Genomic DNA, 27,309 nt, shown 5'->3' on the forward strand with positions numbered 1-27,309 from the left:
TTACAAGTACTTTAATGGAATGTGTTCTGATGAACTCATCGCACTTGTGCCCCCCTCCTCCATGTACATACCTTCGACGAACCCACTTAGCAACAAAATCACACCATTTTACTATTGAGGTCCCCAAATGCTGGAAAGCCCTCTACTCTAATAGTTTCTTCCCGTGAATAGCTAGACTTTGGAATTTCCTACCTGCTTACCTGATTCTACAAAAAGACAGAAGTTTAAATGTAAGGTAAAACAAGATCTGGCTCATCTTCCCGCAACATAGTCCCAAATAGTAGCCAAGTGAAGAGTGTACTTTGTTTGGGGGTGAATGTGATAAAAAAAATAAATAAATAAAAAAAGGAAGGACAGAATAAAAGATAGAAATAAATAAAAGGAATGTCTCTACATTAATTGGAGAGAGAAAGAGCAGAAAGAAACTAATTCTGGGATTTTCTATTTTTATTTAATTCTTATATATTATAAAAAGTATTTAATTAGTTTTGCAAACTCAGTTTTTCCTGATTTAAGAGATCACATTTTATCTAGTATGTGTGTGTGTGTATGTGTATATATATATATATATATATATATATATATATATATTAGTCATCGACATACAGTACTGTTTTGTTGTATCACAACTCATCAGTGCGGCTAGACTAGCACCTTTCCCCAGCTGTAGATCGAACCTACAACCATCGTGTGTACAGTTGGCATCTCTAATCACTGAACTAAGAATCGGTAATCGTAAATGATTCATCAAATGTCTATTAGATAAACATCTGCCCAACGCTTAACAATGCTCTAGCTGATTGTTTGTTTGTTTGTAAACAAACGGACAGCAGGTTTCGCTTAATCGCTAAACTAAGCAGTGGGTGAAATACATTTACAATGGTGCTTGACCTAAAGGAGGTGGGCTTTGATATAGTCATCCACATACAGTACTGCTTCGTTGTATCATCTTTCCCCAGCTGTAGATCGAACATACAACCATCGCGTTGACAGTCGGCAGCTCTGACCACTGGAATAAGATATATTATTCAATTTAGGTAAACAAAAATTACTATAAGTCGCTACAATAAATTTACTGTTTCAGTTTTTAATAAGATTGTCAGGTAACAGTAAACTCTGATTTTACTTGAGGCCAATCATTAATTGATGATGTTATTTAAGACTGAAACAGTAAATTTATTGTAGCGACTAATAGTAATTTTGTTTACCTAAATAGAATTAAATAAAAATCCTGCTTTTTTAATTGAGCACTATCAACAAACTCACGGAAATTCAATGCATTTTACTTTTGGGTATTTTTAACCCGGAATATATATGATGTGTTCCGCAGCGCTCTCCGGTTAAAACAGACGCAAAGAACTTGTAGAAAAATAAAATGTCTTTATTTCTTTTTCACAATGCTAAATTCAATCGTTGCGTGTAATCGGTGAGAGCTGGTGAGATGTAGGACAGAGGGGGAGGGTGACGGTTCAGTGGACAAGCAAGCGGCTCACAAGTCAGATGCGTGTATCTGCCGTGTCCGTTCTTCTGCTCTGATTGTCGACAAGCTAACTGTCTTGTTTATATAAATCCGTCTGGTTCTCGATGCACCTGGGTGTCAACAATTTTAACCTGTGACCCCATCGAGTACATCCGCCTCTGTTGCGGCTGACAGTTCACGCCTCCGTTTCCTGCACTCTGCACTCTCCTCCCCCACAAATTCAAAAAGAAATTATATATATATACATATCCTCTCGCTACCGTTTCTGTCTGTCTCTCTCTCTCTCTCTCTCTCTCTCTCTTCTATTGTACAACATTTCAGAACAATTTTATACATCGAAAATTTCCGAATAAAAAATTAAAAAAAAACAAAACAACGCTTTTACATGTATTTTCACATCCAAAAACAACAATGAACAATTAATTGTCTTACACATAAGAGAAGGAAAAAAAAGAAAAAAAAAATGATTCCTCTTTTTTTTCTTTTTTTTTTTTCACCCAGTTATTTTTTCTTTAGATGATGCATCCCACATCCGCATACAAAATAGTCAATATACACTTTTTCTTTTTTGTTTGTTTTTCTATCCGTTTATTATTATATTGTCCTATCAAAACACCCGATGCTTGGTGAAGACCATTTGACAGTAATCGCATCGTAATTAAAAAAAAAAAAACGATTGGTGATACTCTATGATCCCATGCGTGATAAAAAAAAGGGAAAAAAATATGCATATCCTTACATTTATATTTATATTTTTATTTAATTATATTTTCTCTTCATCGTATGTAACTCGATTGTACGTCTCGCATACTATGTTGAGACTATAGCTGCAGTCATATTTCCAAGTGACACCCATGGAACAAACCCCAAGAGGAATATCTCATCTTACCAGCAGAATATCGACCTAACCCATCCCAAACAATTCTCTCTCGCTGATTCTTCCTCGCTACTCCCAAATTCCGATCCTACTCTAGGCTTTCCAAGAAAATCTTGCTTCTCTCCCCGACTCCACAAGTGATGCAAATAGAGGATAGCTTGCGTCTAAGCTGTTTGCCATTTTTGACGTCATGCTACGCGTCATGACTCTATCCTCCATCAACGGTACACTTGACTTCTCGACCGGCCTCTCTCGTCAAGGTCGACTCCTCCGTCTTGGTATAGTAGCTTCTTCTGTGGCTGACTCACTATCCGTCTCATCGGAGTCTCTTGGAGCCACCAATGCCCTTCTTCTTGATGGTTTCTCCGCTTTGGGAATTTCCCATTCCTCAGTTGCGCTGAGATGCTCTACGTGTGCCTTCATCACGGAGCCCGTCAACTGGTCCTTAATCTTGTAAGAGACGGGACCCGTTTTTTTCTATCACTACATAATAGGGTTTCCAAAGCGTATCTAGCTTACTCCATCTCTGGTGATTCGTATAATAAACTAAATCTCCGACTTTAAAATCCACGGCTTCCGTCTTTTTATCAGAGATTTCTATCATCTTTCTCCTAGATTTCCTAACGTTATCCCTACCTAATGTAAAGGACCGATGCATCTCTTGTAGCGTGATCTCATATTGTTCATCGCCATAGTATTTTCTACGAGGCATTAATATGTTGTCCCGGGGCAGAATTACATCCCTGTTGTAGTGTATATAGAATGGCGAGAATTCCGTAGTCTCGCTCACGTGGAACCTAACAGCCGCCAACATTTGGTTTATGTACGCATCCTACGGCTGTTCATCGTCCCCGATTTTCTTTGATAAAACGTCATGCATCGTCCTATGCAGCCTGTCAATTTTTCTGTTACTTTGGGGGTGGTAACAAGATGTGGTCACATGATGTATGTTGAGATCCTCTAATGCTTTTTCATCATTTTGTTTTCGGGACCATTGTCCGGTAACAGCTGATCTAGGGAAAATCTCATCCAACAACAGATGCACCACGTTCTCCACCTTCTTATCAGGGACCGTAAAAACCTCCAGCCAGCCACTATACATGTCAATAAATGTAACTATGTACTCGTTACCCGAACGTGTCTTTGGGTAGGGCCCAGAAATATCCAACGCTAATTTTGCGAAAGGGAAAGGAGGAAGATCGCCCTCCTGCATTTGAGGCTGTTGCTTCTTTAAATTCCTGGTTTGGCAGGGAATACATTTACCCACATGTTCATTTACTTCTTTAAATAAACACGGCCAGAAATATTTGTTTTTAATGGCGTGGAACGTCTTCTCCATACCCATGTGACCATTATCGTCATGGTACTGAAGTAACACTGTCTTTTTAAGATGCGATGGCACGTACAACCTTATCAACAGTTCATCGTAGAATTGCGATAGGTAATACACTATCTCATCCATTAGTATGAACTTTTTCTGTTCCACCTTGGACGATTTCGCTTCTTCATCCGCATCTTTAAATCTCTAATTTCCTTATCTACTTCTTGTTCCCTAACTACATCTAAACCCGATAACGTAGAACGTTCGTGTGATTCCGCTGAGCCCTCTGCCTTTTTATATGACGCAAACTTTTTAGGCTCAAAGCGATTCGAGTTTATTGCACCTATCGTATAATTTTTACAATCTATTTCTACCGGGGGATCGTTATCTCTGCTTGAATTTACCACACGTGACAAGAGATCGGCGCACACACACATTAGCCTTCCCTTTGAGGTACCGTATGGTGCAGTTATAGCCGGCCATACTCAAAGCCCACGTTTGTATTTTTCTATTTTGTATAGGTGAGTTTAATAGGTATTTCAGGGGTTTATGAGCGGTAAAGATGATGAACTCCGCACTATGCAAATAATGATTCAGTTTATGAAGAGCATAGTGTATTGCGTATGCCTCTTTTTCTATAGTCGACCATCTCGTCTGCGTATCGCTAAGTTTATGGGATAAGAAGTAAATTGGTTTTTCAACCTCTTTACCCTCGCTCTGATCGTAGATCATTTGCGACAGACATGCCCCAATCGCGTAATCGGAGGCATCCGTGTACAGCCGGTAGCTCTTCTCGGGATCGGGTAGGCCAGTATAACCATGTCTGCGAGCTTTGTTTTCAGACTATCAAAGGCGGACTGACATGCGTGGTCCCACTGGAACTTCGCATGTTTCCTCGTTAAACGAACCAGTGGCTCGGCAATCTTGGAAAAATTCCTTATAAATCACCGATAATACGACGTCATACCAATGAAGGCCCTCACTTGTCTCACAGTGGTTGGGGTCGAAATCGATTTGATCAATTTCACCTTGTCCAGGTCTGGCTGTATACCCCGTTCACCTACTTTGAACCCCAGATACTGTACTTCCCTCCTGAAAAACTCTCACTTCGTGGCTTTCAACCTGAGATTGTGCCTACGTAAACTAGCTAGTATCTTATCTATGTGATCTAAATGGCTTTTCATCATATCCGAGAATATTAGGATATCATCCAGATACGGTAATGCATAGTCTTCCTGTCCCTGTAGAACTATGGACATCAATTCTTGGAAGACCCTGGGGGGCATTCGCAAGTCCGAATAGTATCACGTTAAAGTGAAATAAACCCTGGTGGCAGGCAAGCGCAGTTTTCTCTCTATCGTTCCTATTCAGTTTAACCTGCCAGTAGCCCGACTTTAGGTCCAATTTCGAGAAGTATTTCGCCGATACGAGCGAGGCTAATATATCGTCGATGACCGGTAACACTCTGGCATACTTTATCGTGACTTTATTTAAAGCCCTAAAATTTACACAAAATCTTTTTGTACCATCTTTCTTTTCTACTAACACTATCGGGAAGCTCCACGGGCTATTCGACCTTTCAAATACTCCAGCCCGCATCATCTCATCTCATGCCGTATCTACTACTTTCCTTTGCTTTAGCGGTGTTCAGTATGGACATTACGTATGGGCTCCTGTGTACCGCTCTCAATACGCATCTCCACGGTATCGGTTCTGCCCAAGTCTTTATCGTCCGTAACGAATAAATCTTTATTCCGCTTCAGCACTCTATCGACTTCTGACTTAAACTCTTCAGGTACTTTTATTCCATTTAGATTATTTTCCGAAGCTGTGCTTCCATTTTTCTTTCGCATGGTAATTTCTGTAATGCTAGCAGCCGCACTACACGTAGCTATTTTGCAGCCTCTTTGTAGGGTGACAGTCTGGTTCATGTTGTTCATTATCAATAACGGGAAACTACCAGACCTTTCTACTTTCACTACCGCTAAGGTTGCTAACAAAACCACTATTTATTTGTTCTACCTCATATTCTAAAACCTTTCCCGTGTTTAAAACCTGCATGAGCCATGCACGTATGCTGAGGTTTTAATGTAACCTTACGCGTTAACCTAACTATCGATGAAATAATGGCATCATCCTCCAATACTCGTCACCTATTCTTATCGCTCTCAAATCAACGTACATTCTAACCCTATTTTTCTGAAGCCAGTCGCATCCTAGTATTATGCTTCTGTTCAGATTTTCTGCGACAATGAATTCCTTGTGGTTAGACTGACTCCCTATCCTTACTATTAATCGAGCGATCCCTTCTACAATTAATAGGGACCCATTTGCTGTTCTAAGACTAACCCTTTTATCGCGTAGTTCGGGTCCCTGCTTAAGTGCCTTAACACCGCTGTGTATAACTGATACTTCTGCTCTCGCATCTACTAGGGCTCGATAGTTTTTTCCTTCTATTTTAATTAAAACGGAATTTGATGCGCCCATATTACCGACTATGTGTGTCAGTATGTTCTTGTTCCACTCGTCGGGCATTGCATGAACGGAGCGCCTCTGTTTCCCTGAATGCACCTGCTGCAAAACCTTGCTATGTGACCAACTTCGCCACAGCAGCAGCACCTAATGATCTGCCTGCCTTCCTCTTTCTTCCTAGTTTTATATATTGGACCCCTACTCTTTACTTGGTCTCCTCTGTTACATTGGTTTCCATATCTTAGGGAACTGGCTGGACTCATAGCGTCAGCTGGAATCCGCCGTCTCGTGTGACAAATCTCCATGAGCTCGTTCTCATACTCCTGGCTTGTGTTGAGCCGGATCTTCCATTTTACTTCAGCTAAGGCTTTTTGATAAGCCGCTTGAAGATCCTGTGGTTTGTCTCTCATCACAGCCATTTTTACTTTTCTATCCCTGAGACCCTCTAAAAAAGAATCCAAGTACCTGCTTTCTAACTAGTTCACTACCTTGGTCAATCCCACTATACGCCCCTTCTGCTAATCCGACTATCCTTTGCATATAATCCTGTATCCCTTCTAGCCTACCCTGCCTTACGTTTGCTAATTCGACTATATGCCTGTTAGGGTTTGGGACGATCCCGTAATAGTCCCCTAGGGACCTTTTCAACTCCGCCCATGCTAGGTTTTCATTATTCAGCATGAGTCGGTTAACAAATCGTCCGACCGGGCCCTTTGTGGTCGAGAGAGCTATCCGACATTTTTCCTTGTCGCTGCCCCGGTCACCCTAAAATACCGCTCTATGTCCTCCACCCACTTTCTATAGCCACCATCGCCTCTGTTTTCCAACGACACTATTCTTCTCAAAAGTGCCTCCCCACTTATGGAACTAGTAACGGGCCCAACCGCCCGTTTTAATTCCGAGGTCAGTCCCTGAACGAAACTTGAAATCAACTGCAACTCCATTTTTGTTAACTTCCATACGAATGAACAAAATAATATAAACTCAAAATCACAATTACTTTTGTTATCATTACGAAACACAAAAGAAAGAGAAAAAAATATAAGCGAAACAAAAGAAGAAAAAATTCTGAGCAAATATATCTGTGTTTTGTCCTTGAGTAGAACATGAACGGAACTAAATGCCACCTACCTTATTGCTTTATCGGTGTATTCTTCTTCTGCCATGCATGGGATGCTTGTTTTCAAATTTCTACCTTTTTTTTTGTTGTTCAGTCTGAGTCTCTTGTATTTTTTTTTTTTTTTTTGTTTTTGTTTTTTCTTGTTTTTTTTTTTTTTTTTCGTTCGTCCAGTTCTGAACTCTTGTTCTTTGGTTTTTCTTGTTTTTTTTTTTTTTCCGTTAGGACCCCTCTTATAGTTGTGATCCGTTCGCCCACATTCTCTTATTCTTTGATAGAATAGCTGGTCAAAACGACGGCACCAATTTGATGCGTTCCACAGCGCTCTCCGGTTAAAACAGATGCAAAGAACTTGTAGAAAAATAAAATGTCTTTATTTCTTTTTTCACAATGCTAAATTCAATTGTTGCGTGTAATCGGTGAGAGCTGGTGTGGGGATGGGGCAGTCCGGTGGACAAGCGAGCGGATCATAAGTCGGGCGCGTGTATTTGCCGTCTCCGTTCTTCTGCTCTGACTGTCGACAATCTAAGTGTCTTGTTTATATAAATTCGTCTGGCTCTCGATGCACTTGGGTGTCAACGATTTTAACCTGTGACCCAATCAAGTACAGCTGCCTCTGTTGCCGCTGATAGTTCATACCGTTTCTCGCACAATGAACTCTGCGACATATATATATATATATATATATATATATAAAATTACAATTATCCACTTATCAAGTGTTTCCTTTTCAGATAAAATATGTTGTTAACTATTTTTCAGAGTGTTTTTTAACATGTTTTATTAACTGTTTGCTCTTATATATACACACACAGTGGGGTAGAAATAACCAGTGTTTTTAAAAATAGCATGAAATATAAGATTTCATTGAAAGTGAAATGTTTTTGTCAGTTTATTCAAAAACGTTTTGCCATTTTATAAAGTTAAGTGTTGAATATAATGTATTTTTAATAACAACATAGGGAATATATATATATATATATATATATATATATATATATATATATATATATATATATATATATATATATATAATAAATTTGACATCCAACGAACACCAAGTTGTATGTATGTCATTATTTATTTATTTATTTTTTTTTTTTTTTCAGTTTTATCATCTCGGTCTGATTCCCTATCTCCGTCTGATTCTGGTAGTATGAAACGTATTTGTTCTGGATTGGACCAAGCTTCTCCACTACCAGCCGAAAGGTTAGTATACATTAAGGATATTGCCAAAGTGGGCTCCCTCTATCCTGCTAGAAAATTACTCAACAGAGAGCATCGTATATCTTTATGAAACCACAATTTGCCCATGCATGGAGTAGTGTTGTCACATCTGGGTTGGTGCATCCACCACTAGTCTTTCTCTCTCTCTTGGAGTCGCCCTTAAAAAAGTGTAAAATCTAACAGGTCACACACTCTCAGCTAGGTTCCAACTCCTGTCCTGTCATCACAATGTTGCATCCCTGTGCCTATTTTAAAAATACTTTAATGGAATGTTCTCTGATAAACACATGTCACTCGTGTCCCCTTGACGTGCAGATTTCCGACTAACCTGACAAGCAGCAAAATCCCACCTCTTCTGTTTAAGTCCCTAGATACCGAAAAACCTTCTACTCCAATAGTTTCTTTCCCTTGGACGGCTACACTTTGGAATTCCTTCCCTGTTTCCTGCTCCCATGACTGTAATAACATGCAAAAGTTTAAATGTTATGAGAACAGACATCTTGCTGCTCGACTTCCCTCGGTTAAAACGATTGTTGCGTTATTTCTGATTTTCATAAGTACATACTTATTAGAACCATGTAAAATCAAGTAAATGGTTAAAACTTTAACAATTTTTGCCCCCCCCCCCCTCCCGACAAAAGGGGACGGGGGGGCTGTAAATTCACCCTCGTCCGTTCATCTGTTTGCACTTTTCTCAATAACTATGCCTTGGAATTTTTTGAAATTTTGCACAAACATTAAGTAAACATATGAGTAAAAAAAGTAATGGCACGGATTTTCCAGGAAAACTCTGGTGCCCCCTAAAGGTGCCTTTCGGGTTAAAATGGCTAAAATTGATATTTTTGTGCTTATTAAAAAAAAATTGATGCCTTGGATTTTTATAAAACTTTCTGAAAAGTTATAACTGATTTCTATACAATTTTATTTGTCTATACTTCGCGATAACTCATGGGTGTGCCCGAGGGGCTCTTTTAGGGATAATAAAAATACTCCATTTTTCGAACTATTTTACCATATTTGTTCAGAATTTTCTGTGCATGTCTATTTATTAGCAGTTTTGCATGGTGCTGAACTCAAATATGAATATGTTAAGGCCTTAGGGACTTTTTTGGGGCTAAATGGAGGGGAGGGGCGCAAATGATGTCATTCTTTTTTGCATGGTGCAGAACTCAAATTTACATATGTTAAGGCCTAAAACTGCACCGTTTGTTCATTTTCATCAGGGTTTGTTCATTTTCACCCCTGGGAACTTTAGGGGCTAAATTGTGTGTGGGGGGGGGCAAATGCTGAACTTAGTCGTTTTTTTTCTTTATGCTTCATAGTCTTTCACCGTGCACTCACAGGAGACCATGCCTGCTTCACTTGTCATTATTATAAAATGTTTAAAGTGTTTTCTGTTGTCTTTGCAGAGTCGACCAACCGTTTTCTCTGTCTCAGCCCGATGCTCACACTCGCTTTACAGAGAGTCCGCACTCGTCTCTTGAATCTCTAAAAGCAATAAGTTATTCTCAACCTGCCAGACCTGATCACATGATGTTGTGCAGCCAGAACCAAACCCAGGAATCTCAGGTATTTTAATGCAACCCTTATTTAGATTTTGTTCGACAAATAATTGTTTGAATCATTGATGCTTTATGACACAAACCAGCACTAAAAAAATTTTGTTATAACTAGGTCTATGACAACAGAATATTCTTATTGTTTTGACTCTTGAGTATATATCCGACACAGTTAATCAACCGAGAATCACATCACTATATAAAAGTAAATATCAATGGATAGACACTCTAGAGTCAAAACAATGAAAAGAATATGCTGTTGTCCTAGCCCTAGTTATAACTAGCTGGGAGGGAGACCCAACGTTGTCCGGTAATGAATGAGGATCAACGAATGGTTCACCCTCCCATATTATATTGTCATCGAAATCAGTAAAATCACTCATTTTTCAATCCTTCCCACATTGACTTAGTCCACAATGCATTGTAGTCTACATTGCACTGTAGAGAACCTACTGTTGATTTTATAAAATTATTTTTATATAATGGTTTTAATTAACGTTCAAAATGCAAATATCAAATATCATGGTTCAATTGTGCCCTAAACAGAAACATTCATTTCAAACGCACCCGTCATATCAAAAAGCCTACGGTTGATTTTTTTTTGTGCCAGGCCTTTCTGCTTGTGCGGTAATAAAACTTTTCAAATGCACATGTGATGTTAGGCTATATAAGGTGTTAACTTTAATCAAAATTGCCTGTTCCTTATTTCGTCAAATTTTTTACATTATCGATACCTATCTAAAAACACTGCCTGGCACATAAAAGTACATTTGTGTGAAATTTACAAAAAAAAATAAATAAAATAAAAATATGCCCAGGCGTTTAGGAATCCATAGGGAATGAACTTGCACACATGATATATACACAGTTCCTCTTAGCCTTTGGGCCGGGATCAAAGTGTAGTATCTGTTCTGCAGTTTCTGCACTTAAGATAATTTGTACCAGTCAATGGAGGGGAAACCCTCTATACGGGGACAATTATTATTTTTGGTAACCAGAGTGCCCCCTTTTTGCCTACTTTTAGGGGAGCTGGTTTTTACCCCACATTAAAAACGGCCTTGTGCCTAATTTGCTTTCGTGGGGAAGCAAATAAATACAATAATATTGCGCTCATGTAGTGAATGGTATTGATCCAAGGGAAATAACTCTTGTTAACCAAGATATTTTTTTTTTTCTTTTCTGTTTTTAGAAAGAGAATTTTGAATTGTACTTTTTCCAATTTACTTGCCTCCCCACAAGGGCCGAGTTAGACACAAGGTTGGTTTTTAATGTGGGGGAAATACAGCTCCTCAAAAAGAGCACTCTGGATAGTAATAAAAATAAAAATTGTCTCAGTAGTGAAGGATTTTTTTCCACTGACAGAAGACAGAAAAGGTGAAGTGTAGCATCAGAACAGATACTACACTGTGATCATGTATATGTAGTTTATTGCATGAAAAATTGCAATTTGAGTTGTGAAACAAAACTGTGATCTTCGCCTGAAGAACAAGTGTACTTTTTATTAAAACAAGAACCCAAGTTTGCCCAGCTGAGCAAACTTGGGTTCTTGTACCGGAAAAATATCCAGTAAATAAAACGTTTAGTAAATTGTTATTTTTTTATTTTTTATTTTTTTTTGCATTTCCATACACCAAACATGGATAGAAATATCACTAAAACATCCGCTGGGTCATAAGCTTCATTTCGGTACCAAACTTGCCTGGGTGGGTTGCCTGTAGGCTGAGTTAAACCGTGTCTCTCTCACACACACACACACACACAGTACGAAAATTTATAATAAGATATAGAAAATGTGAAGATAGTTGCAGAGGAATTGGAACTGTTATTCAAATGAAATTGCAACAAATTTTTTTTATGTAACAGTTCATGACATTAAAAAATATTTATCGTTGTTTTCTGTACACTATCATCACATTTTCAACTTTTTAATAAGTACAATTCCTCCAAGTTACATTGGTTTTTAGCATCCCAAATTAACGGATACTGGTGTTGTGCGTAACACTCAGTTTTCAGTGACAAACTTTTGAAGGTTTGGTGCTCATTTAGTATGTGGCTATGATGCACAGGAAATAACTCGCGGACTAAAAGATTTACCTTATTTTTTATTTTTTTTCAGAAGAATTTTTGAAATGCTAACGCCAATGCAACTTAAAGGAATTGTACTTTTTATTAAAATGTTGAAAATGTGAAGTTTGCAGAGGAATTGTAAATGTTAATAAAGAAAACTGCAACAATTTTTTTTTAATGTAAAAATGTTCATAACATTAATAGCAGAAAGTTGTTGAAGTTTTCTGTAATAATGTTCTCTGCAACTATTGGCGCATTTTCTTTCGTTTTTGTTATATTAAAGACCATAACATTATTATTCTATGATCCGTTATTGTATTGTATCCAAATCTGATTGCAAGAAAGATTTATAGAATGCAGGATCTGTCCTTTTTATCTCCAGGTACAAGATGTCATCTACATATTTCTGTACTATGGCATTCTTTATGTTTGCAGCTATGTTATTAGCTAGCAGTTCAGTCCAGCTTTGCTCAGACCTTAAAATGGTTTCAAAATTCATAGTTGTGCAGTTTTCTGACTTTGTAGATATTTGCATTAGATGCATGTAATTAAGATTGTTGTAGATTATTAATCATTTTGTTGAGGTTTAACAAGTCAGTCAGATGTCAGCACTTCAGTGGACCCAAGTTCTGAGAAACAAGGCATTCAGAATATGACGGATGTCTGATGGAAGATACTTGCTTGGTTGCATGTCTCTAAATAGTTTTCAGACAGACAATGTTTTGAGCAAAATAGAAATTTCAAATTGATAATGCATATTCTAAGTGTGATAGCTATATACAGTTTTAAATAAATGATGAGGAGAATGGCTAACAATGGTCTAAATGATTCCAACACACTTGCATCCATAAGAAGACTTGTTGATATTGTTGTGGAGAGATTGTGGATTGTAAGAAAAACTTATAGAATACAAGATCTGTCCTTTTTATCTCCAGGTACAAGATGTCATCTACATATTTCTGTACTGTGGCATTCTTTATGTTTGCAGCTATGTTATTAATATATGCCATAAATAGAAGAGAACCAAGAACAGGTTCCTGTGAAACGGCAGATGACATTTCAAAGAAGAATGTTGTCCTAAAACCATGACTACTTTTCAACTGTGATATACCAAATGATATTTATTTTTTTACTTGGTGGTTCACCACTTATCAAAGCCCGGAGGCCACTCAAGGATAAGGGTTAGGGTTAGATAGATGGTGAGTTAAGATTAGTAATGGAACTTCAGTATAGCTAACTCATCTAAATGGACAGTTCAATAGGAATTTATTTACATAAGGTTTATAGTCAGCTGGATGCTGACAAATGGTATTGCGTTCCACAGATGGACAGTTCTAGGAAAAACTCTGCTCATGGAATTTTAGTTTAGTTTTGGGCACAGATAGAGAGTGAGGAAAATTGTTGGCAGTTGTTTCAGCTAGGTGAGTATTTGTTGTGAATGTTTTACGTGGCGGAATCATAGATTGGAGCTCAGTCGAACGCCTACCATACAAGTATCAATAGAGTAGAGACAGACATACAATGCTTCTTCTGTGAGAAAGAGGGAGTAGGGAGGTGAAAAGGTTATCGCCTACTAAATTCCTAAGATAGTTTTGTGTCTTGTAAAGGTAGAAAAGGGTCTTTCCGGGGTTAATTCTTTTCCAGTAATGGTCCAGAGAGACAGAAAAAAGCGACCATGGTTACCATGTGCTTACTGTAAGGTAGCATGCGAACCTTGTTCCATTTGAGTATGAGGCGAAAGTGATTATGCAAACTTAGGTACTGTTGGCAGTCCAAGATGGCTGAATAAAAGGGGGATTTTTTGCTCTGGAGTCAGTTTTGTTTGGGATGTCATGTCGTTCAAGTGTGTTTTGGACTGTTGTTGTTTGTTGCTTCCCCCGACAAAAGGAGGGATCGAACCTAGTAATTCATTCTTGTTTGTCCATTTGTTTGCACTTTTCTCAATAACCACACCTTGGATTAGTTGAAATTTTGCACAAACATTAGTCATGGTGAAAGTAAATTTTTGCCAGAACTCATTTTTAGGGATAACTCTGGTTGCGTACCCCTCCTCCCCCTAGGGGCCATTATAGGTGTAAAATTGCCCTAAAATCCTTCGGCTGTTGATTTGTTCAGACTTTTCTCAATAACCGCGCTTTGGATTAGTTATGGTGAAAGTAAATTTTTCACTTGTGAAGAGAGACTCCCACATGCTGAGCTTGTTGTTGGTGAAAAGAAGAAAGATGTACTGCTGCTGCTGCTAATACTAAAAGCAAATGTTTCTGTTGTGAGTGGAAAGATAAAAATAATCTGATACGAGTGTGTGTTCTTTCAACAAAATAATTTATGTGATTGAAATAGTAATGAACTATCTAAATAAACTTTTATTCTGTCTTTTTTGTCGAGAAATAATGTAATAATTTCTGTTTTCCTGTGTTTATACTTTTAACATCTTTTTGTATTCATTTTATTGTTTTTCCAGAGTTCTGGTCCACGTTTAGTTCGTCGGTTGACTCGATTCTTTGTAAAAACCAACCATGAAAGAACAGTGTGTGAACTGACAAGAGTGTTCGATTGTTTAGGCTTTTCATGGAAGAAAAATTCCTTGGGATTGGTAAGTATTGATGTACTTATAATTTCTAAGTGACTTTATTTTGGGTCACATGAAAAAAGTTTTTTAAAAAAATCTGTTGATAAAATTGTTGTAATCACTTTTTGTGTTCGTGTTTCTTGCCTTTAACTTACACAATTTTTTATTTGCTATTAATTATTTAGTGAAATATGAAAACTAAAATATTAAAAATACTATTTAATAGATAATTCAATTAAAAACTTAAATCTGCCATCATGCATTTCAAATCGGCTATTTTAATATTTTTTAATATTTAACTGAAACAATAAATTAGTATAATCATTTGAAATTTGGTAGGAGTTTGGAAGTATTTAAACTATTGAATAGAAAGTTTGGTTTTAAAATTCTTGGTAATTAGTAAAAAATAACATGATATATTATTTTTTTAATTTTTTTTTTTTTTTTTTGTAATTTAAAACCAGCTGAAAATGTTTTAATTTCTGTAAGCATTGCAGTCACTGGAAACCTTACACCAGGTATTACGGGGGGGGGGGAGATTTTTAGCAGTTTGTTACGTAAGAATATTAAAATGTTTTTCTGAAGTTGTAACTTCCGACATCTAAGTTCTATTTTTCAGTTGTAAAATGTTTTTGAATGTTTTGAAATTTTTTTTTTTTTTTTGTTAGTTTTTTTTTAATTTTTCGAAAAAAAAGTTTTTTTTAATTTCTTTAAATATTTGGAAATATTTGGGGATTTCTTTAATTTCTTTGAATTTTTGGAAATATTTGATTTTAATTTCTTTTAATTCTTTGAAACTTTTATTCTGTTATTTTCTTTGAATTTTTAAAAATATATATATATATTTTAATTTCTTTGAATTCTTCTTTTCAGTTTACATTGCGCACTTTGGATCGTCGGAAAATGCCTTTGGTGTTTAAAGCTGGATTAGTTTTAATGGGCGAAAATATGCTTGTTGATTTTCGTTTGTCCAAGGTAGGGTAGCCATTATTTTATTTTTGTTCACTTTTGTTTATGCAGCATGTTCAGAAATGTTTCCTCAATATATGTAATGTAAATTGCTTAATTTAGAAAAGTTTAGAAAAAAGTTAATTTACATTCAACATGCTAATAAGCTTCTAATCTGTTAAATAAGTAAAGTTAATGTTTATTAAAAGGTTATCAAAGAAGTATATAAGAATGGAGACTTTTCGATATAATAAAAAAACTCAACGTGCAGATGGAGCTTGGATACAAAAGGAAAAGATGTTGATTATATAAAAATATATACTGATGCATATTGATCAATTTGAAACAAAGGAATATTATACAGTGTGTAGGGGTTATGAAAGCTCTTTATGCCAGGCCTATTGCTAGACATTACATACATATCTTATTACCCAGCACATCCCCTCCTCCTCTGATAAGAAGCATAAGGCTTCGAAATGCCTGGCATAAAGAGCTTTCATAATTCCTACATACTGGATTGTATTCTTGTGTTTCAAATTGATCAATAAATTTATGTGCATCAGTCTTTATTTTTCTATTATCAATATCTTTTCCTCTTGTGTGTGTATAATAATAATATAAAAAAAATATATATATATATATATACAATTATTCAAAATTCAAGGTAATTGCAGCTTCTCTTCCAATTTTCGGATTTTGACCATGTCAGATCACATTTCAATTCCTTTTGACAGATTGATTGTTGCTATTTCTTATGAGTTAAGGGCATAATAGATTCACTAATTGATATAATAATTAAGTGATTGATTTTGCACTACGAAACAGATACTGTCAAGAATTGTATAAATTGACTCATTTAAAGGAATAAATTATAAGATGATCAACATCATGAATTTCGGAATATGAATTTTTGTCATTTATTATATATATATATATATATATATATATATATATATTTAATTAGCCTGATGAATCCTCTTGAGGATAAAATGCGCAAAATTCTGTATAGCTTAATTACCATATATATTTTAAAACCTTATTAATATATATATATATATAAAAATTATGATGTTTAAACAGTTAGGATTCAAATAAAATTGTACATGTGATATATATTAAGATTGACATTAAGAACGTTTTTAAGTTGAAATCAAGTTAGTATTACGGAGTAATAGGGAAAAACCCAGAAGTTTTTTTTTTTTTTTTTTTTTTTTTTTTTTTTAATTTTGAGCGATATAAAAAACATGGCAGCAATCAGTAAGACTTCAATTTGTAAAAATCGCATAATAGATTATGAGTGAAACGGTTTCTTCAAAAATTCAAATAAAATTAGTGTATAGATGATAACATAAGATGTTTTTGCCGCTTCTTCGGTATTAGAATAAAAAAAAAATTGAATTTTCAATGTTATCTTTTTTGTAAATTTTAACTAAAAGCAATGTCATTTATTTAATTGTTATGTTGCAATTAGTTAATATTGTTTTACATAAAACATTTTTTTATGATACAAGGGTCAGCCATGTTTGTTTTCGACGTGTATCATAAACACAAGGGAGGTAATTCATAGTTTGGAATGTTAATAACACAGAATTTATTAAAATAAAAATGTAATAAATAACAAAATTAACATATATACATAGTTTGAGGTATTTTTTATATATATAAAAATAACTGTTTGAATAAATATTACATTGGCCTAAAAGTTTTCAGAAATTGGAATAAGACAAACCTCAGTTACCTCCCCTGCTACTATGTAAATTCTTGTTTATTCTTTAAGTAAACTTGCAATTTTTTTTCAAAAACTATTTTCATTAATAATTAATTTTCTACCTTACCGTTTTTCGTATTTTTGGATATTCTAATAATTTGGGCACGACAAGTAGATACCATATGGTTAAATTGAAATTTAATATGTCGATTTTAGTTCTTTATTCTGAAAAAGCGCCAAATATTCTTATGGCAGATAAAAAAAAGCTTTACAGAAATTGCTTTTTTGTTAGGCCAATTGCAAACTTTGAAATTTTTACTATGTGTAACTCACTTATCATGAGAACCGCTTGTATAGAAGATACCTCCGAGAATTTAATGGAGATTCTTGAGTTTTGAGGGAAGACAAATCCTGGATTTGGTAAAGATATGCAGATGATACGAATTTTAATTATTTGTACATTTTAGATTTTTTATTTTTTTTATTTAGGACAATTTTTTTTTCATTTTTTGAAGAGTTCCATTTGGAATGGGGAAACAAATGACTATTTATAAATTTTTAAATATTTTTTATTTTAAGATTATGAAATGAACGTTTTGGAGTTAAAATTAATTCAGTATTACATAGTAAAACAGGAAGGGATGGCTTTTTAATACTTTATTTTAAGTAGTAATACACATGGATGAAAAAAACTTTGGATAATCACAGATTTCAAGGTAGTTCTACTAAAATAGTCATATTTTCAAACCAAAGCACTTCAAGACTTCAAAATACTACTGTTTTGGTCGGAAATGAATATACTTTCAAATGAATTAATAAATATGAATGTACATTATATATTTTAAGAGTTTTAAGCAAATAAAGTGATAAAAATGTAAACGTCATAAAATGGCGTTTTCGGTAAGGTTTTGTAATGACCCTCCCGGTTTTCTAAAGGCCCATACCAAGATTGTATGAAGAATTTCGTCATGAAATTTAGGAAACAATCAGAAGAGGCGTTAATCTTAATACTGTCAAGTGTCCGAAATATTTTTGACCATTTCTTTTTTTGTTGTGTTAAAAATAAGATTTTAATATGACGAGTATCGAACATTTTGAAAAAAATTTCATCGGATACCCACTAGTAAGTAAATCATTCTTTTTACTATCTTTATCAATTAAAAGTATTATTTTATGTTGAGTAGGACCGCAGTAATTGATAATAATTTAAAAGGACCTACCCGAAAAAAATGTTTATTTTTCAAGTTTGGTCAAATTAATTTAGTATTAGTAGCAGCAGGAACAGCAGTTGTAGTATTAGTCATAGCACAGTATAAACAAAACGCGTTCTTTAATTTTTATTCACGAACGAATTAAGAAAAGCATGAAAATATGAATATAAATGTTCTGATATGCTTAATTAAAGCTATTTTGTTATTAGAATAACATTAGTTTAGAACTATTTGGTTTTCAAAATGTATAACAACAACAATCTCAACCAATTCGGCATTATGAATCCATTATAATTTTTCACATTTCTGGTCAAATTTAAAAACATGGTTAAAAAAAAAAAAAAAACTTTTGTAGATATATAGCTTGCATGCACTTTTATTCATTGCATTAGTTTTGAACAGCGAACTAAAACAATGTTTTACTGCGAACAACCACAAATGTTTTTTCCAAATCAAAAGATGTATGAAAATCTTGTTTGTATTACTATACACCTAGATTTGAAGAAATTGTCAAAAAACAAATATATAACAAATAAATGTTATCAAAGGCAAGATAAGTTACTTTTCTACCTAACTGGATATGTTTTTAGTGTTTATATTTAATGTAACATGTTTATTCAGCTCGAAAAACGGTGTTTACCGATGTATTCGAAAATTTAAAATGGCGGCCGACTCTCTCTTCGAAGTGATAAGTTTGGGAAAATGAATTATAAATAAAAAAACCAGACAAAATACTGTTAGAAACTTGCTCAATATATGTTACCGTGACATAGGCGGATATATATTCGGTGGGTTATTAACAGTATTTTGACAAGTTTTTTATTTTTAACTCATTTTCCCAAACTTACCGTGTGAAAGAGATAGTCGGACGCCATTTTTAACTTTCCAATACATCGGTAAGCACTGTATGTTTTTCGAGCTAAATAAACATATTACATTAAATAAAAACACTAAAAACATATCCAGTTAGGTAGAAAAGTAACTTATGTTGCCTTTGATAACATTTATTTGTTAAGTATTTGCTTTTTGATAATTTTTTCAAATCTATGTGTACAGTAATACAAACTCCGTTATTTTTTTTCTACTTATTAAACGAAAGGTATTTTTACAACCTGCTCCAGCGCAGTATAAACAGCCTATGGAATAAACACCTTCAACCTCAAAAATAGAAATCAACAAATTTATGGCATTTTCTTTTCTATTAAATTAAAACTAAATATAACATTTGCTGACTTATTTACCTGTTGAATACACACACACACAAACACACACACACACACACACACACATATATATATATATATATATATATATATATATATATATATAACTTTCTGTAAGATATTTATTTGAAATTAAATTTTTGTGAAACTACCCCCCCCCCCCCGATAATGTTTTTGTTGTTTTTGTTTCTGTCAAGTCTTCAGTATGTTCACACATAATTTTCCTTAGCCCCTACAATTAATTCAAAGTCCGAATGGCAACCCTCCCCATATTCTCATTGCATAGAAACCCTCTTAAAACCACACATAATCGTCTTAAAAAAAATAAAACAAAAAGCATACAGGATTTATCTCCCATGTAAAAAAAAACAGTTAACTGCCCTAAAATGCTAAAATGACCTGTAATGAGGAATTATTTTACATTAAATTCTAAAAGAATTTGTTTATCTTTCATTAAAGTTTTTCATAGCATTTCATACATAATTGCCTAAAAAGGTAGAATCACATTTTGGAGGGGTGGTCAGAAGGGGTTGGGTGGGGTTAAACAGAAGGTATTAATCTACAATAATACCAAAGAAATATTGCAATATATTCATTTTTAAATGGTCCTATGTTTAGATTTAAGTTTTTTGTACATAAAGCACATTACAATTCAACTTTGAGTTCTCCAACTTCTTTTCTGTTTATGGATACATGGCATTTTTAAGGAATTGCAGCATATTTATGCACATTTACTGCAGATTAGAGGGAAACCATGAACTTTTGGAGATCTTCAGTCGCATATTCTGATTCCTTGTACAAAAATACACTTATATGGTAAATTTAATTTCTTAGTCTTGTGTTTTAACAAAGATATGACATTTTTACTGAAAAAGTAGTGTAAAAAATGGGACAAAACGCATATGGTCTTAAAGAGGGAAAAATATCCAAACATGTGAGGCACAAAAATAGTCATAACTTCCTTAATTTTAATCAGATTTTAAAAATTTAAAAAAAGATTCTTTCTTAGCTCATCAAGCTCTTTCTATATATACCAATATTGAATATTTTAAGCTATTTCAATTTTTTCATGTGTATTGCTATTTTAAGTGATACAAAAACCTGGATATGCATTAATTTCCAAGGCTCTATGGACAAATTTATATTTAGTTAACCTTTGACAACTAAATATTTTCATTAACTAGCCAAATAGAAAAGTTACTAGCCAAACTCATGATTTTTGGAACATGACATCTTCGTTCTGTGACAAGTATGTACATCATAAAGATTTTTTTTTAATAAGTGTAATTCTAAATATACAACAAATTTCATGTTGATACTTGAAAGTATAAACATTCTAATTTCTTCAGATGTTTTTTTTAAACAGCCTTCGTTAAAAATAAGAGAATATTGTTCTATTAAACTTTTATTGTTTAAATAATTTAACTTTGTTTGCTTTGTTTAAAAAAATGTTGAAAGGATATTTTTCACTGACTAGTGAGATTTGGAAGATTGTCAGTGAAAGAAATGCAATCGCCAAAAGATAAGCGTTTCATTATTTCTTGAAAAATCACTTGCAAATGCGACTGTTTCAGTCGCAATGTAGAGCCCTGATTTCTTTTGACAACTGTCATCTTCATAGTTGTTGTTATTTTGCCATGTTTTTGCCAACTAATCCTGTGGCCTGCTTGAATGCACAAATTATGAAGCCTCATCTCAAAGGATACCCTAAATAAATAAATAAAAACCTGCATCGTAAACAATGGGTAATGAAACTAATTAAAATCTTGTAGCGAATTATAAAAATAATTTATTTAAAAACTTATTTACAAAAATATGTATTCATAAGATTTTTTTATAGGTAATTTCTAAACTTGTGTTATCTCGATAAAAAAACAGTTGAAGAATAAGGAAATTATTAAAAATTGCTGTATAGAATAATTAAAGGGCTTGTATTATTTTAGTATAACTCTTATTTCCTTTTAACACATTACACAACTTTTAATAAGCAGGACTTTACCTTGTGAATGAAACAGTCGTATTTGCTAGTGATTTTTTTTTTTTTTTTTTTTTTTTTTTTTTTTTTCAAGTGTTAACTAGAAATAATAAAACACTTAACTTTTGTTCTTTTTTTTTTTTTTTTTTTCAAGTGTTAACTAGAAATAAAACGCTTAACTTTTGGTCATTTTTTTTTTTTCATCAACAATCTTTGTGTTTTTAATCTTATTTTTTTTTAATAAAATGCACAAAGTCAAAATATTTAACTGATACCTACTCCCACCCCCTTTCTACATACACCCTTACATAATAATAATAATAATAAGAGTAGTAGTGGTAGTACATAATTTGTTTATCATGTTTATTATTGTGTAACGTGTATTTTGTTATAACAAATACGAATAGTGACATAGAAAATATAAAGGATTCTACGTCAATGTAAAATATTGAAACTTTATCAATATTGACTGTTTAAAGCGTAAATCTTGTTTGCATCTATGAACTGTATGTACCAAAAACAAAATTATTAAAAGTTGTAGATCAAATTTCAAAATATAAATAAACTTTACAACTATATTTTTGCAAAGTAAACAAAAAGATAATTTCGTCAGCAATTTGTAAATAAATCCTATTATACTGTAATGTTATTCAAGACGAATTTACTATTATCAGCGTACACTCCTTGTACAGAAATCGTAATAGGATAATAGATCGTCATGCTTGTCAGGATCCAGGACTCATTCGATAGATGAGAAAGACTTGTTGAAAATGTGAATCAGAAATCAGTTAGATTCAGGAAACACTTAACAAGCTTTGTGTGATTTTTTTTTTAATTTTTCAAATTAAAAATGTGATGCAATCAACTTTGAATCCCAAAGAAAATGGGCTGGGAAATACTTCGTAATGTTACTAGATGCTCTTTCACCACCTAAAGGATCTTGGGGGGAGACTCCCTATAGGATAAATTTGTCTATCGTCCACCTGAAGTGTAACCCCTACAGGGCCGGCATAGAAGCACAGGCTTAAAAGAAAGGCAATTGGCGCTAATCCCTGTGGCAACACCTTTGTCTTCGTCTAGTGATAGGTTTTGGTCCTCGTCACCATGGTCTGCTCACTTGTTTCCGACTTTGATCTGGCTTCCAAACTGTCAACAGGGTTGGTCTGAAAATAGATTGCAATAAATAACAGTGTTTTCAAAACAAAGAAAAGAAGTCAAGGATTAACTTGTTTTTCATAACGTAAAATAATTATTGCCTTCAACTTTACAAATAGTATATACACAACTGCGTTAATCACTCATACAGTTTTTAGGGGTTGGCATTCACTAACAAAGTTCTTTGTTATCATTAGTTTACACTTGGGAAAAAAGTTTGACTAAGAAAAAAAACAAACAGAAGCGCATTTCAACCAGGGTGGCATTTAGGGGGGGGGGTCGCTGAAGATACATGGCAGTGTCTTTTAGATGTCTTCGCTTAATGTTATATTAGAATCGGTCAACTGTAACTCCGCCCCTTTTCAAATGGCCGTCCACCAATCAGCAGCTATCCTTTTTCTGGGTCCTGTAACGTTCCGCTTCCCGGGGCGGGGGGGGGGGGGGGGGGGGTCCAAGTATTTTCCACCGACGTGCCCTGGAGCAGAAGAAAAAAAAGAAATTCAAAAAACAAAATGGCCTCTAAAATTATCGAAGGGAAAGAAAGGTTTTCCCTCCTTAATTGAATTTGTCAGTGGTTCTGCACAACAAATATCCATGTCCTGTGGATTGGTGACTTTTATAGTCTTCCTATCAGCTGCCATATCCTTAAGTTAGTGTTTTATGACCACCAGTCTGTTCTGCTATAACCAATGTTCTTGCCACTGTCATTCAAATGATCTCCAGGGGCAATTTCCATTTACTCTAGTTACTTGACAGCATTTTCCTTTGGTGGCCAGTCAATTAACATAAGTGTCCACCTGTCCTGCTTGGGAATTATTTTTATGACTTCTATTTCAGGCACAGATACCCTTCACTATCCATTTTTGTGGGTTGGGGTGGGGGTCATTTTGATTATCTGTTAAAAGCACCCTCTTTCTTTCCATCATCATCACCATTAAATTCAACCATGTGAAATTTCCTGAATTCATGTTAAAGGCTGTCTCTCAATCCACTAACAAGGTCCTCCCAGCTTGTCCCGGGTCCCATTGGGTCACAGAAGTCTTGTACCCCCCCTCCCCCTGGACGGTAAGGACTCTGTTAGATAGATCATCAAGCTCTTCATTTGCCAAAAAGAAATTGTTTCACCAATGTTCTCACTAAAACTCATACTTATGTCAGTAATTTAATTTTTCATATAAATTATCATTTCTGATGACCTAAAGAAAAAAATAAATAAACACCTAATGTGGAGGATTTCTTTCCGAATTCATTTCAGACAATGATCTGACTTGCTATTTTTCTTCTTGCCCCCACCCTCACATCATGCACTTGAAATGATTTCATCCAGAGGCACTTTATTTACTCACAAACTTTTGTGTGGCAGGATACTTTTATTATATTTATTTACAAGTAAATACACATTGGTTCTCATTTTAGAATAGCGGATGTTATGTATTTTTCTTAAAAACTCATGTAGGATTAATTGTAAATTTTATTTGTTTTTTATTTATTAGTTTTCTAATTTATTGATTAAACATTTGATTCATGCTATGTCTTATTTATACGCCATTTTTTTTTTTTCAGGGTGATGGCATCCAATTTAAGAGGAATTTTGTGAAGATACGCAAGTCTTTGCAGCCCATAATTTGTTTGACACCTGTAGCTACAGTTTGGACCAGCATCCCATCAAATATAAATGATGATGCTGCAGAGAGCATCCAATGCAATCCTGAACAGACGGAAAACAATGTTTAGTGGAAACGAGAACAAACGAAAATTACGTTTTTTTTATTTTTTTTTTTTATTCTTTTATTTTTTTAAAATTTTATTTGTATCGATTTTCTTTTTTTATCTATTTTTTTTTGTTTTTTTTTAATCCTGTTTGTATCGACTTGTGTTGAGTTTACTTGTCACCTTTTATGCCCCTTCTAGAGATGCTTAAAAATATTCTTTCACTCTCTCTTTCTCTACGTTTCTTCTGCCTATTTCCTTTGTCCCTTCCTTCTCTCATCCATTCTTTATATCTTTCTCATCCCTCTATACCTCTTTCTTTATCCCTCTCTTTCAACCCTCCTTCTCTCTTTCTATACCCTCTCTTTATAACCCTCTCTCTCTATTTATCTTTCATCCTCTTTCTCTCTCTCTCGTTCATCCTCTTTCTTTTTCTCTTTCGTTCATCCTCTTTCTTTTTCTCTTTCGTTCATCCTCTTTCTTTCTCTCTTTCGTTCATCCTCTTTCTTTCTTTCTCTCTCTCTTTCGTTCATCCTCTTTCTTTCTCTCTCTCGTTCATCCTCTTTTTTTCTCTCTCTCGTTCATCCTCTTTCTTTCTCTCTCTCGTTCATCCTCTTTCTTTCTCTCTCTCGTTCATCCTCTTTCTTTCTCTCTCTCGTTCATCCTCTTTCTTTCTCTCTCTCTCTCGTTCATCCTTTCTCTCTCTCTCTCGTTCATCCTTTCTCTCTCTCTCTCGTTCATCCTTTCTCTCTCTCTCTCGTTCATCCTCTCTCTCTCTCTCTCGTTCATCCTCTCTCTCTCTCGTTCATCCTCTCTCTCTCTCTCGTTCATCCTCTCTCTCTCTCTCTCGTTCATCCTCTCTCTCTCTCTCTCGTTCATCCTCTCTCTCTCTCTCTCGTTCATCCTCTCTCTCTCTCTCTCGTTCATCCTCTCTCTCTCTCTCTCGTTCATCCTCTCTCTCTCTCTCGTTCATCCTCTCTCTCGTTCATCCTCTCTCTCTCTCGTTCATCCTCTTTCTCTCTCTCTCTCTCGTTCATCCTCTCTCTCTCTCTCTCGTTCATCCTCTCTCTCTCTCTCTCGTTCATCCTCTCTCTCTCTCTCTCTCGTTCATCCTCTCTCTCTCTCTCGTTCATCCTCTCTCTCTCTCTCTCTCTCGTTCATCCTCTCTCTCTCTCTCTCTCTCTCTCTCTCTGAGGGGGGACGGAGAGAGAGAGAGGATGAACGAGAGAGAGAAAGAAAGAGGATGAACGATTGAGGGGGGGGGGGCGGAGAGAATCTCCCTCTCTCTCTCCGTCCCCCCTCAATCTCCCTCCCCCTGCCTCCTCAATCTCCCTCTCTCTCTCTCTCTCTCTGCCCCTCTGTCTTTCTCTCTTCACCCCTCTGTCTCTCTCTCTCTTTCCGACTCCTTTCACTCTCTCTTCACCTCTTTCTTTCCTCCTCTGTCTCTCCCTTCTTGCTCTCTCTCCACTCCTCTTGTCACCAGCCTTCTCCCTCTTTTGCTCACACACACACCTCTGATAATGTTTTTTTTACTTTCCCCTCCTCCCCAAGCCACACAATATTCAATGTATTTATTTTAAAAGAAAATAAATAAAAGTTTGTGACATGAATTAATGTTTATTTTAAATTTTTGTGCAAATCATTGAACATTGTTAGGATTTCATTTCTACATCTTTCATAGTTGCCGCTATTATTCATGTCAATGTTGACCTGTAAAGGTCATACTTGTCAGAGGCATATCTACAAGTTCAGTAGAATATTTTTGTATTATGACGTAAAACTGCATGTTGATGTCCGAACAATTTTCACATCAAAGCAAATTATAACCAAACTACGAGGGGTGTGCAATAAGTAATGCCCCTGACCCACTTCCAGTTGTCTGATCTAGCTGAAATTTTGCATGTGCAATGATTTATATCTCTATGGGTATTTGGCAAATTACAGCTCTGAACTAATTGTGGTTTCTGTTTTACAGGTGTTTGAACTGAGTAAGGTGTGAAATGGAGCCTGTTGAATGTCGAGCAGTGATCCGGTTTTTGTATTTGAAAGGACGCACACCACAAGAGACTTTTGATGAAATGAAAAAAACTTATGGTGATAATGCCCCATCATATGACCTTGTAAAACGCTGGTATCGTGAATTCAAACATGGCCGGAAGTCTGACCTGGTCGCCCCCCTTCTGTCATTGATGAGGCATCTGTCCATCAAGTTGAGGCTGCCATTTTGGAAGATCGGCGCATTACTATTCGCCAAATAGCTCAAGATGTCAAGATTAGTACAGGGTCTGTGGAAACTATCATTCATGACCATTTGCATATGCATAAGGTGTCTGCCAGATGGATTCCCAGGTTGCTCACACCATTCCAGAAGCGAGAACGCGTCGAGTGCTCGAGGATGAATTTGGAGATGTGCCAAGAAGATGTCAAAGTTTTTCAAAAGACTTACACAGGATGAAACCTGGGTCCATCACTATGATCCAGAGACCAAATCCCAGTCAATGCAGTGGAAGCACTTGGACTCACCACCTCCAAAGAAGGCAAGGGTGCAGCCCTCCGCTGGCAAGGTCATGCTCACAGTCTTCTGGAACCAGGACGGATTAGTGATGACAGATTTTCTGGCAATGGGTACCACAATTACAGGAGCCTATTATGCTTCACTTTTGAGGAAATTAAGGGAAGCTATCAAAATC

General features: G+C 35.2%; 1 protein-coding gene across 1 annotated transcript in view; it reads left to right on the forward strand.

The window, feature by feature from the left end:
• Nucleotides 1-26,229, forward strand: part of LOC145278057 (serine/threonine-protein kinase Chk1-like) — an 88,123-nt gene extending 61,894 nt beyond the window's left edge. The window contains exons 10-14 of the mRNA XM_080130304.1: nt 8,377-8,476; nt 9,904-10,063; nt 14,582-14,713; nt 15,563-15,664; nt 24,473-26,229. Coding sequence (XP_079986430.1) covers nt 8,377-8,476; nt 9,904-10,063; nt 14,582-14,713; nt 15,563-15,664; nt 24,473-24,643 — 665 coding nt within the window. The 3' untranslated portion in view covers nt 24,644-26,229. The remainder of the gene's footprint in view (nt 1-8,376; nt 8,477-9,903; nt 10,064-14,581; nt 14,714-15,562; nt 15,665-24,472) is intronic.
• The last annotated feature ends 1,080 nt before the right edge of the window (nt 26,230-27,309 follow it).

The sequence above is a fragment of the Euprymna scolopes genome, chromosome 6 (genome assembly GCF_053919585.1).
Source record: "Euprymna scolopes isolate OS-2025 chromosome 6, ASM5391958v1, whole genome shotgun sequence".
NCBI classification, from domain to species: Eukaryota; Metazoa; Mollusca; class Cephalopoda; order Sepiida; family Sepiolidae; genus Euprymna; species Euprymna scolopes.